This window comes from Phodopus roborovskii, unplaced genomic scaffold (genome assembly GCF_943737965.1).
Source record: "Phodopus roborovskii unplaced genomic scaffold, PHOROB, whole genome shotgun sequence".
NCBI lineage: Eukaryota > Metazoa > Chordata > Mammalia > Rodentia > Cricetidae > Phodopus > Phodopus roborovskii.
Genome location: NW_026126448.1, coordinates 6,984,004 through 6,997,203, shown reverse-complemented (window position 1 = coordinate 6,997,203; position 13,200 = coordinate 6,984,004). Strand labels below are relative to the sequence as shown.

Sequence of the window (13,200 nt, the reverse complement as noted above, 5' to 3'; positions counted from 1 at the left end):
TAAGATGGTGGCTTAGTTGGTGAAGTGCTTGTCATGTGTAATATATTGGTAAACTGTCATGTGATGGATGCACCCAAAAGGCACAAAAAGGATCAGAGATTTACCTGTGGGAAACATAAGGTCCTGTCTTTCAAGGGGGAAAAAGCTGCATCAACTGAAAGTACATACATGCACAGGAAAGTGATAGAAAAACAGACCCAAGCTCTACTACACTGCTGGCCATAGCACAATTTATGATACTCCCATTAAGATTACTTTTTTGCTGGGAGGGTTGCAAGGAAACAAAAGAATAGAATTAGAGGCCATGCATTGGTGGCACACACCTTTAATCCCAGCACTCTTTTGAGTTGGAGGCCAGGACAACCTTCAAAGCCAGAGTAACCCTGTCTCAAACAAACAAAAGCCAGTAATAAGCTCATTAGATAACGCTTGCTAAGCCTGCCATGATGGAGAGAATTGATTCACTGAAATTTTCCTCTGACCCCATATACACCAGATACACCCCTGCCCAAAAATTTAATTTAAAAGAATGAAAACGCAATGGCCAAGCCTATCAGTTCTTTAATCCCAGAACTCTTGAGATGAGTGCAAGATTAAAGCCAACCCAGGCTACAAGGCAAGACTTTGCATTTGTGTAGACCAGAAGCATGTGCTGGCCTACTTCTTGAGGCTAGAATTAGAGGAAGTTGTGAGCCACCTGATATAGTAGAAATAGTAAAAACCCAGAGACAGATATAGGGATTAAAGCTGAAGATCAGAGAGGCAAAGCAGCAAGCCATTGTTGAGTTCTCAACTCTACCAATACTCAGACCAAAGGATTGATCATATCCTTTGATTGCATCTCCAACTGCACTGAGTTGCCTTATGCTTTTTAGTACTAGGATTAAAGACAAAAGCATAAACTGTTTCTCTTTTAGACTGATTCAGTCTCATGTAGCCCTGAGTGGCCTTGAACTCTGAGGTCTCGAGTCCTGGGAATAAAGGTGAATGCCACCATTGCCTGGCCTCTGGCTAGTTTTGCATTCTGATCTCCAGGCAAGCCTTAATAGATCAAAAACAGTTTATCACAACCTGATTATTATTTTTTTTTTTCTGAGACAGTCTCACTGAACTTGATATTTATTGAGGTTTGCTGGCCAGCAAGCTTCAGCAATCTGCCTGTCTCACTGACTTCTCTGCACTAGATTACAGAAACAGCATGGCTCTGGCATTTGGGGACTGGACTCAGACCCACACATACACTGTTCAATTTAATAACTAGCAACCAAGTGTAAAGATCAAGTAAAACATCAAGTCAGGTGTTAAAGAAATTCTTCTTTGTTGGATAACTGACCAGTGCAGGGTGGAGTATTCTCCACACAGGTAAACTTTATCTTCACTCCTCTAGTGCTGGGATTATAGGTATGTCCCACCACACCCTGTTTATGTGGCAGTAGGCTTTGTGCACACAAGGCATAGTAATTAATTTCTATCAACTTGACAGCAAACTATAATCACCCAGGAGAGGAAACCCCAATTGAGGAATTACCTAAATCAGACTGGACTGTGAGCATTCTATTCTGTAGGTCATTATTTTGTTGTTGTTGGCAGCTAACTCACTTAAGAGGTTCAGTCCACTGTACACAATACCAGCTGGTCCTGGACCAAGTTGCTTTTAGCCACATAATTAACACAGCAATGAGAAGCTCCAGGCAAGTACTCTACCCTATGAGCTACACCTCCAGCCCTGAGGCAGCTCTTAAACCTAATTGTTTAAGAACAGCAGGGGTTATGGAGATAGCTTGACCATAAAGTGATCTTGTGAAGAAGTGAGTTTGCACCATGGAACTACTATTAAAATAAATAAATGAAAGCCAGGTATAGCAGGCCATGCCTATAAAACTAGCCTTGGAGAAGCAGATCCTGAGAGTTTGCTAGCCACACCTACATGTCAAGTAGGTCAATGAGAGACTGCCTCAAATAGTAAGGGACTGGTGAAATGGTTCAGTGGTTAGGAGCACTTGTTGCTCTTGCAGTAGACCCAGGTTCAACTTCCAACACCCACATAGTATGCATGCAAGGAAAACATTCATACATATAAAACCTAAAAAAAAGTATAAACAGCACCAAGCAACCCCCTTTTTTGGCTCCCATATTGACACACACACATGAATCCCCATATAAAAAATAAATTCCTCTTTAAAATCTAATATTGCCTTAAAATGAATCACCAAGTTCTCGGAGTTCAAGTTTAATAAGACACTAAAAAAAGAACAAACAGGTTGATTTCAGTAACAGGTGTACAGTCTACCCACAACACAGCACAGGCCATTCCCAATAATGGAAGAAAGGCTAACTGCCCCAGCACTGTAGGAAAGGCATGTTTTGGATCACACATTTTGTTTTGTGTTTAAGCATGAACAGAGTATAAGAGTTTCCTGGTGCAGCCTGGCAGAAAAATGGCCCCAAGTGCTCACTTCTGCTTAGAGAAATATTCTTTGCTCTTTTGGACATCAGGCTTGATGGTATCACTACCAGGTTTCCAGCCAGCTGGGCACACTGCAAGAGAAAGGGATCATTAATCATCAATCTGTTCAATAGTGTGTATCTCCCTCCCCCACCTCCACAAACAAAGGGCTGTCTCCTTGTGATGGCACACATGCTAGCAGGATATGAAGAAATGACAGCAGGAAGAAGTCTAGGTTACAAATTTTCCATGGCACAATGCCTTTATTCCTAGCACTCGGAGGCAGAGGATCTCTGAGTTCGAGGCCAGCCTGATCTACAGAGTCAGTGCCAGGACAGGCTCCAAAACAATACAGATTTCTCTGTCTCGAAAAACAAAAAAAGAAGAGGCAGGCAGATCTCTGGAAATTCAAGGCTGGCCTAGTCTACTACATAGGGAATTCCAGGCAAGTGAGACCTGTTTCAAAAACAAGGTTGCCATACTGAAATCTCATCTGTTAAACATTACCTGTTTTTTTTTTTTAGGGGGGGGTTGTTTTGTTTGGGAGGGGGCTTCTTTTGACACAGGATTTCTTTGGCTGTCCTTGAACTCACTCTGTAGAACAGACTGGCCTCAAACTCAGAGATCCATCTATCTGCTGCCTATGCCTCCTGAGTGTTTGGATTAAAGTCATGCATGACCAGCACCATGGCTCATTTTCTGGCTTTTGTGGCACCATAGCTAAATAAGATCCTAAACTTATGTAGAAGGGACGAAGAGAGGGAGGGAGGGAGGGGGAGAGGGAGGGAGGGAGGGAGGGAGGGAGGGAGGGAGGAAGGGAGGAAGGAAGGAAGGAATGTATAAACAAACCTAGGCCAAAATTTTGCCAATAAGTACTAATGGGTCCAAAAAGTATTCCTATCTAGGAAACAGCAAGAACCAGGCCTCAGAGTTTACCTGTAATTCTGATGACCTGAGATCCACATGGCAGAAGAAAAACTGAATCACACAAGTCATCCTCTGAGCTCCACACAAGCCAAAACAGACATGGGACCCACACACACATACAATAATAATAATGGTTGCAGAAAGCTCTGCAGTAGCCAGATGGTGGTGGCACAAACCTTTAATCCCAGCACTCGGGAGGCAGAGGAGGCAGATCTCTATGAGTTCATGAGTTCAAGGCCAGCCTGGTCTACTGAGTGAGTTCTAGGACAACCTCCAAAGCTACAGAGAAACCCTGTTTCGGGGAAAAAAAAAAAAGTGGGGCCAGCAAAATGGCATAGTGGGTAAACACACTTCCCAGAAAAGTCTGACAAGCTAAGCTAAGTTTTCTGATGACGAGAACCCTCAATGGAAGGAAAGAACTGACACTAGAGCTGCCCTCTGACTCCACTAATGCATCATGGCATGCATCCACACACACAAAATGAAATTTTATTAGAGGAAGATCTGTAGGAGTCTAAAGACAGTCTGGGCTACACAGTTGAAGGCTAGCACTGATTATATAGACTTTACAAAGATTAAGCTTTCTTTTTATGTATATGGATGTTTTCCCCCACCCTATTTCTCCTCCCCCATAAGGTTTAGTTTGTTTTTAACTTTTCTTTCATTTTTATTTTTCTATTCACCACAATGTCCCAAGAAGGCCAGAAGAGGGTATCAGGTTCCCTTCAATTGGAGTTACAAGATAGTCATGAGCTGCCCTGTGGGTTCCGGTAATCAAACCATAGTCCTCTGAATAGGCAACCAGTGTTCTTAATCCCTGAGCCATTCTCCAGCATTTATTATTCTTAATTGTGTGTTTGTGTGTGTGTGTGTGTGTGTGTGTGTGTGTGTGTGTGTGTGTGTATGTATATATATGAGTACCCAGAGACAGATCCTTTGGAGCCCAAATTACAGGCATTTATAAGCAATCTGATATGAATGCTAAGTATTGAATCCAGGCTTTCTGCAAGAGCTAACTCCTAACTACTAAGCCATTTTCTAGTTCCCTTCCTCAAATATTTTTGGGAGAACTTCTCTTCCCTTTGCTACCTGACACTTGCAATGTAGAATATAGTGGCCTTGCTAGGCAGTAGGGTCACATGCCTTTAATACCAGACACAGACTTTAACTCTTTAGCCCAGGTTGCCTTGAATTTGCATGTGCTGGATTATAGAACTGAGCCAGTACAAGTAGCAAGAACAGACTTTTACATGACAAAATATTAACTCTATAATGTTACCCTACCTTCTATTTCTCACTCACCCCACCCTCTTTTGAGCAGATAACCCCACAACTCACTGTAGCACTGTAACTCACTCAACAGACCAGCATGAGCCTAACCTCCTGATTCTCAGGCCTCTTCCTCCCAAAAGTACTAAATTATACTAAGTTACATCCCCAGCCCCAAAATATTCTTGACAGCACGTGGGCTGGACATGGAACCTCAGGGAGTTTCATGAGTTTTTTGCCTACATGTGTGCATATGTACCACACGAATGCCTTGTGCCTTTGGAGGTTAGAAGAGGGCACTGGATTTCTCAGAACTAGAGTTATAGATTATCTATGATACATCGTGTGTGTTGGGGATCAAATCCAGGTACAAATTTAACCTCCCCAGCTATTAAAAAAAAACTTTTTTAAAAATGAGCATTTGTGTTTTGCCTACATGTATGTCTGTGTAAGGGTCCCAGATCCCCTGGAACTAGAATTACAGACAGTTGTTAGCTGCTGTGTGGATACTGGGATTTGAACCCCAGTCCTCTGGAAGAGCAGTCAGGGATCTTAAACTGATTCATCTCTCTTTATTTATACATTTAAAAAAAAAAAACCTTTCACCAAGTGTGGTGCATGCACTTAATCCCAGCACTTGGAGGCAGGTGGATCTCTTGAGTTTGAGGCCAGCCTGGTAAAGAGAGCAAGTTTTAGCTGCACAGCCAAGAGAAACCCTGTTTTGTTTTTTCTCTCTCCTCTCCCCTCTCCACAGGGTTTATTATATAGTTCTGGATGATCTAGAACAAAAAAATCCACCCCGCGCCGCCCCTTTGAGGCAGGGTTTTATTATGTAGCCCTGGCTGACTTCCACCTGTCCACCAAGCTCATATCAAAACTTCAAAAATCCTCTAGTCTCTGCTACCTGACTGCTGGGATTAACAGTGAGATCCTCATGAAAATTGGCAGTCAGTGATTCCAAATTAGCAGAAGAGAGGTGAAGATATGAAGTTTGAACAAAACTTCCAGGCTAATCTATTTATTAACCCACTCCCACAGACCACTCTAATTCAGACTTGTATTTCTTACATACCCTTTTACCCAACAGCCCTTGCACCCTACCATACCAATGTCTCATTAGCAGGCAGATGACTTACCTTCACCATGTTTGTCAGTAAACTGGAAGGCCTGGACTAGTCTCAGAATCTCATCCACAGATCGGCCAACAGGAAGATCATTTATAGTGATCTGTCGAAGGATACCTTTATCATCGATAATAAAAAGGCCCCTGGGTAGAAGGGATTGGAGGATTGAAAAAGGCATTACAAGTCAAAATTTTGCATTGTTGGAAGTCAAGGAAAAGGGCTGTTCTATGAGTTATATTAGTCTACTATTAGTGAGACCTCTATATTGAATAATGCAAGGAGAAATAGATATAGCTCAGTTGGCAGTGTACTTGCTTAGCATGCAGAAAACCCTGGGTTTTTAAACACAACACACATAATAAATATATTTAAAATTAATCAATGTAATCCCAACACTGAGGAGGTAGAAATAGGCAAATCATTAGAACTCACTTTCCAGCCAGTCCAGCCTACATGGCAAGTCTGTAGCCAATGAGACACTATCTCTAAAAAACAGTGGACAGCTGGGCATTGGTGACATACACCTTTAATCCCAGTACTTGGGAGGCAGAGACAGGTGGATCTCTTGTAGACCAGGCTGGTCTTGAACAGCTTGGTCTACAAGAGCTAGTTCCAGTACAAAAAACAGTGGGCAATCAGGAACAACACTCCAGGTTGTCTTCTGACAGTCACAGGACACATATACACAATGAAAATGACATGAGGAAGGATGCTCCTCAGATTATGTGTTCTAACTTTTCTAAATAAATGACTATTAGCTAACTAAACTATTCTCATAGTGACTGCCACCTCCCACTCTTAAGTACATACCTGAAAGAGATACCTTCATCAGCCTTTAAGACTCCATAATCCTGAGCAATGGTGCGCTTTGGATCTGATACCAAGGGAATGTTCATGGGTCCCAATCCTCCTTGTTTCTTGGGTGTATTAATCCTACAGCAAAAGCCATTATTACAATCCATTCATTCAGTGCCTGGAGAGATGGCTCAACAGTAAGAGTACTGGCTGTTCTTCCAGAGGACCCAGGTTCAATTCCTAGCACCCACGTGGCATTTCACAACTGTCTGTAACTCTAGTTCCAGGGATCAGACACCCTCACACAGTCATACATGCAAGCCAAACACCAATGCAATAAAAAAAAAAAAAAAAAAAAAAAAACAACGGAGGGAGAGAGGCGAGGGAGAGGGAACTGGGATCGACATGTAAAATAAAAAACAAATAATTAAAAATAAATAAACAAAACTAAAAAGAAAAAAAGAATCCATTCATTCATACCTTTGTGAAGCAAGACTATTAACTGAACCTATCCCTCACATTTTGGGTACCCTTTCACCAAAAATTTTGCAACAGTAACCTGGATGGCTTGACAACACTTAAGTGGTCACCAGTATAAATCAGACATCAATAATTCAAGCTGCTTTGCCTCTGCTGCTAGGTAGTAAAAGAAAGTTGGAGCCCAGAAGCCAAACCTCAAATTACTGCCAGGTGTTGTGGTATATGCCTGTTGACCACCTACTCTTGAGGCTAAAGTTGGAGATACTACTAGGTGAAAGAAAATATGCTCCAGTTACATATTAATCCTGACTCAAAAAAAAAAAAAAAAAAAAAAAAAAAGAAAAAGAAAAACCCCACATGCCAAATGGATCAAAACTTACCATGCCAGATGACAGAAGTGAGAATCCACAGAAGCTCCAATCACCTGGCAGTTCAGTTTCTTAAATTCTTCTGCCCTATCACTGAAAGCAATGATCTCAGTGGGGCACACAAAAGTAAAATCAAGAGGGTAAAAGAAGAAAACGACATATTTTCCTAGGAGGAAAAAAACAGTAATCAAGAGGTTAGCTTTGAAATAAGAGTTTCTGATTTAGGGGTGCTGATACATGCATGTGACTCCAGCACTCAAGACAGAAGGATTGCTTGGAGCTTGAGGCCAGCCTGAACTACACAGTTAAGAACCAGATGAATCAGTGTTAGAGACACTCTCAATGAAAACAAATTTCCAGGAGATTCCTTTGCAAAAACATTTTCCTATGAAAGACTTTTTTTTTCCCTCTCTAAGACAGGGTTTCTCTGTGTAGCTTTGGAGCCTGTCCTGGAACTTGTTCTGTAAACCAGGCTGGCCTCAAACTCAAGAGATCCACCTGCCTCTCTCTGCCTCCCAAGTGCTGGGATTAAAGGCACGCACCACCACTGCTCAACTGTACTGGGGGGGAGTGGGGTGACAAGGATGTAATTCATTTAGTAAATGATCAATACCAGTGCTTACAAACAGTACCTAGAAAATCAAGTGTGGTGGTAGACACAGAAAACAAAGGCAAAAATGGATTGATTTCTCTCCTCTACTGTAAAATGATGAACCCAAAAAGGAAGTCAGGGTGGGATATAGAGTCAGGAAGACTGAAAGTTGGGAGACCAGCCTGAGCTACATAGTGAACTCCAGGCTAGCTCCAAGATGCATACTGAGAGTCTCCAAAAAACCGCCTACCCCAAAACACACCCACAAAAATACTGGGTATGGTAGCTAATTCTTCCTGTGATCCCACTTTCAGGAGACAAAAGTAGGAAAATCAAAAGCTCAATACCAGCCTAGGCTATTTAATAAGTTCCAAGCTAACATGGACTATAGAAGGAGATCCTATGTCAAAAAACAACTGCCTGGTGGTAATGTCAAACACCTTTAATCCTAGCACTCAGGAGGTAGATGAATCTCTGTGAGTTCAAGTCTAGCCGGGTCTACAGAGCAAGTTCTAGGATAGCCAAAGAAATACTGTTTCAAAAAACAAAAAACAAAACCAACAACAAAAGTTAGAGATGGAAATTCAAGGCCATTATCCTAGGACTTGGGTGGTAGGGACAGGAGCATCAGGAGTTTGTGGTCATCTGGCAGTTAAGAGCTAGCTGTTCTAGAGGTCCCAGATTTAATTCCTAGCATCCACATGATGACTCACAACTGCCTGTAATTCTGTCTCTTCCAGCACCAGATATGATATAGACACATATGCAGACACACATAAAATAACTAAATTTAAAAAAACAAAACCAAAAACCCAACAACAAAGACAGGAAGTCAAAGCCTTTATGAAAGGATGGAAGGATAATTCGGCAATCCCTTGGGTATTAAATAGTCTCCCTTTACATCTTGTTATGGGCAGGGTTTCTTGTTTCTGCTGTTAAGATGTAGCACTACGACTAGTTGGCTCCATCTATCTTGAATAGGACTAGTGGGATTATAGGATCCAACCAAAGAAGGAGGGCAGTTGTGGTGGCACATGCCTTTCTTTAATCCCAGCACTCAGGCTATGTGGAATCTCTGTGAGTTCAAGGACAGCCTCCAAAGCTACAGAGAAACCCTGTCTAGAAAATTAATACATAAAAGTCTGACCAACGAACTCTATTTTTCATGTAGGTCCATGAATTAAAATAAATTTGAGTCCTCAGGCTTGTACAGCAAGCACTTTTACATGATGAGCATGTTCCCAGCCTTCATGGATAATGATTAAGTAATTTCATGAATTACAACAGATGTGTTCCTATCAAGTCCAACAGAAAAGGCCTAGAAAATTTTCACAACTACATGTACCTAGCCAGAGTACTGGTAGGTAACAGGACTTCTAGCTGCAATTTCACACTTTGGTTAAATTCACTAAAGTAAATCTTCAAATGGGCCATGAAGCCTTTCACCATACCAAATGGCTGAACCACTGGAACATTTCCAAATATCCACTTATTTTCAGGTAGCAACTATGTCTGAAAGTTAAAAACAAGCAGTCCCTGACTCATCTAAGCAATCTCTGTGGCTTTGCTTAACAAGCATGTTGAAGCCTCAGTAGACCAAGCCCTACAGGGCAGAGAGCAACTACTCCCTAGACCATGTGCCAGGGTCACCTCCCTAGAGGTGCTTTTTAAGCTGTTTGCTGTAAGAGATCTTCTCCATAGGATACATAGTATCTGTTCTCATCCCAACAACAAAGTATGATGTCAGGTAATTTAACTGAATATTTTCCCCAAAAGCTATCTCCAGAAACTCATATACCACTAAGAAAGGTACTTTTAACGGCAGAGTTTGAGGCTTGCACCTAAGGAATCTATGTTCTCAGTGGTCCCAAAAGACTTAGTTGCTGAGACTGCAAGGCAGGAAAGGAAGAATGGTGACTAGAGAGAGTTCAGTAGTTAAAGGTATTTGTGCTGCTGTTGCAAAGGACTCTGGTTGGGATCCAAGCAGCCACATGGCAGCTCACAACCATTTGTAACTACACTTCCAGGAGTTCTAACACCCATGCACACAAGCAGTGTACACATACACACACACAAGCAAAACATTCACACATTAAAAAAAATAAATACATCTTTAAAAACTAATTAAGGGGTTGAAGAGATGGCTCAGCTGTTGAAGGCTAGGCTCACAACCAAAAATATAAAAACTAATTAAGGTGGTCAATTTATTCTTTTTTTATTTTATTTTGAGATGGAGTCTCACTATACAGCTTTGGTTCACCTAAAACTCTGAGATCCACTTGATATATCACTACTGCAACATGAAATGTGATTGCAATTATCAAGTCATCCCTGTGAGCAGAAGCAAACAGCTCCAAAAACTTGATTTCTAAGACTAAACGTACTCAAGTTTTCTTAAAACAAGAGATGAAGGGGACTATAAGACAGCTCAGCAGTTAATCACAATGACTGCTCTTTCAGAGGCCCCAGTATTGATGTGAGGGCTCACAAATATCTGTAATTCCAGTCCCAGGGAATCCAATGCCCTCCTATTTGTATGCATATGGTGCGAAGGGAAAACCCTCCCACACATAAAAATAAAAAATGTTTTACAAATTTTCCAATTTAAAAGAGGAAAGGCTGGAAGAAAGATGGCTCAGCAGTTATGAGCACTGCCTGCTCTTTCAAAGGTCCTGAGTTCAATTCTCAGCAACCACATGGTGGCTCACAACCATCTGCAATGAGATCTGGTGCCCTCTTCTGGCCTGCAGGCACACAGGCAGAACAGTGTATAAATAATAACTAAATAAACCTTTAAAATAAGTAAATGAAAGGAGGGGAGAAGGCCAAGCATTGATGGCACTTTTAATGGAAGCAGAGGTAGGCAGATCTCTAGGATTTTGACACCACCCTAGTCTACATATCAAGGTCCAGGTCAGCCAGGGGACAGTGGTTCAATTCCCAGTACCCACATGGCCACTCACAACTCTCTGTAACTCCAGTTCCTGAGTATCTCACACCTTTACTCTAATGCATATAAAATAAAATTAAAACACAAATTATATATAAAAAAGAATCTCCCTGACAATATAAGTAGACTAACAAGGTAATCATGTAAATGTAAGAGGTTTAGACCTAATAACTACCCTTGTAATTAATCACTGTTGTAACCATGACTTGACTTCAACATGGAGACATGTTGCCCAATATAATTAATTCTCACCTCTGTATTCACTTAGGGTGATATCTTTGAATTGTCCATCTGGCATAACAGCTGTGGCTTTGAAGTTGGGGGCAGGATACCCAATTTTTGCATTTCCAGAAGACATTTTGCTAACAGCTGAAAAAGCAACAACAAAAAATTGAAACAAGCCTGTTTTTCTAAATATAGACACCAGCTTTCACCTACCTAGGAACTTAACTGGAGTTCAATCAAGGAACTGTCCAGTGGCCTAAATACATTGTTTTATATTATAATAGTAAGCACAGGCTACAACCCAAATGCTCCAACTTCTGGGTAAAACAAGACTGAATATCAGCCTTTGTTTTCACTACAAACAGCTCCACAGTGTGTCTAAATTAAGTCAGCTCTACTACCCTTTCTGAACCAGTTTTTGCAACAGCATTTTATTTTACATATCCATTGGGTAGAAGTAGGAAAGAAGGGGAACATAAGAATCCAAGCAACACAATGCCAGGAAACCAGCATTTTATTCTTTTCAATAGTTCTCTCTGAAAAACTAGTTTGAGACCAGTGTCAGTTAAGAGAGACCATGTCCTTTCTTTGTTTTTTAAGGTTTCTGTTAGGAAAGATGGAGCATAATTTGGGCACTCTGGATGCTGAGGCAGGAGGATACTGAAGTTTCTTCTGGATCAGTTAAACTATGTAAATTAAGGCACATGCTACCCGACCTTCGTTCAATCCCCTGCACCTGTACAAAGATGGACCAAAAACTCACTTCTACAGGTTGCCTTAACACCAGGGCCCACATACATACATAAATGCCTTTTTTTTTTTTAGGTTTCTTCCTTCTGGGCCAAGATCTTGGTATACCAAGAGTCACTTTACCGGTAGGAATTGGGGTAACAAGTGTAATGCCAACTTGGGAAGTAGATGAGCAAGAAAGTTCAAGGCTAGCCAAATTAGGCAGCCCTAGTTAGATAAATTGTTAAGATTTACACCATTAGAAGCTTTAGAGATGGCTCAACGGTTAAGAGCCTGCACTGCTCTTTGCAGAGGACCCTAGTTTGCTTTCCAACACACACTTCGGGTAGTTCACAACCACCTTTAACTAGCTCCAGGAAAGATCTGACACTTCTAACCTCCTCGAGCAGCCGCACTCTCTCATGCACGTACGACACAGTCGACACACACATAATGAAAAACTAAGTTTACACCACTCAAATCTGAATGCTCCTAGTTTCAAACTGCTTGGTTCATAACACCAAATAACCAAAAGAAAGGCTAGAAGCGTCGTTCATCGCGAAATTTTCTTTTAAAAACATCATCTTTAATTTAACCAAAGTTTTCTTCAAGGGCATGCCACAATTTAGCAATACCTATCTGGTATGACACACCATCTTCTTTATCAACTTGCTTTGCGAGTTGGCCTGCCACTTCCAAAGCCCAGCCAACCCCGAAAAACTGACTTCAGACCGCCGCGAAGCCTCTTTTAAAGGAATCGGCCCGGAATGCCGGAGACAGTCACGCGGCGACCTCACCGGAGGTAGTTCCTGCCACTCTCGCTCACCCACCCCAGCACTTCAGAAAGCACCACGACACAAGCGGACTGCGCGCAGTGAGCTTGGTCGAGAAGACTCCAGCACTACCAGTCCCACCGCGCCAATCTATGCTCTCCATAAGACAGCCCGGAGGGCGGGAAACTCAACGTTACACTCCTCAGGTTCCAACAGGTCCGGGAACTAAAGGCCACGTGAAGAACCCGAGTAGCGTCCGAGCACTTGTGGCTCCAGGCCTCGTCCCGCTGCTCAGACCGTGACCGCCCCTGCGGAACCGGGACCGGTCTGGGGCAGAAGGAACCGCTGACGTGAGGCGCGAGCCCCGTCTCGGCGGCCGCGACACCCGCACACTCACCAGGGCCGAGTCACAGCTCTCCGACAAAAGAACAACCTAAGCGAGCGAGGAAGACGACGCCCGAGACGCGCGCGGGGGCGCACTTTTTATAGCCCACAAAGTTATCGCGAGACTCGGAGCGGGCC

The 13,200-nt window shown here is 42.3% G+C and overlaps 1 protein-coding gene across 1 annotated transcript; it reads right to left on the bottom strand.

Moving 5' to 3' along the window:
• Positions 1-2,417: 2,417 nt before the first annotated feature.
• On the bottom strand, positions 2,418-13,101 carry Prdx1 (peroxiredoxin 1). Its single transcript, XM_051188576.1, has 6 exons — positions 13,076-13,101; positions 11,204-11,320; positions 7,422-7,575; positions 6,577-6,699; positions 5,779-5,909; positions 2,418-2,538 (listed from the first exon to the last, which is right to left on the bottom strand). Exons 2-6 carry the CDS (start codon positions 11,307-11,309, stop codon positions 2,453-2,455), a joined length of 600 nt encoding a protein of 199 aa, XP_051044533.1. The 5' UTR covers positions 11,310-11,320; positions 13,076-13,101; the 3' UTR covers positions 2,418-2,452.
• Positions 13,102-13,200: the final 99 nt, after the last annotated feature.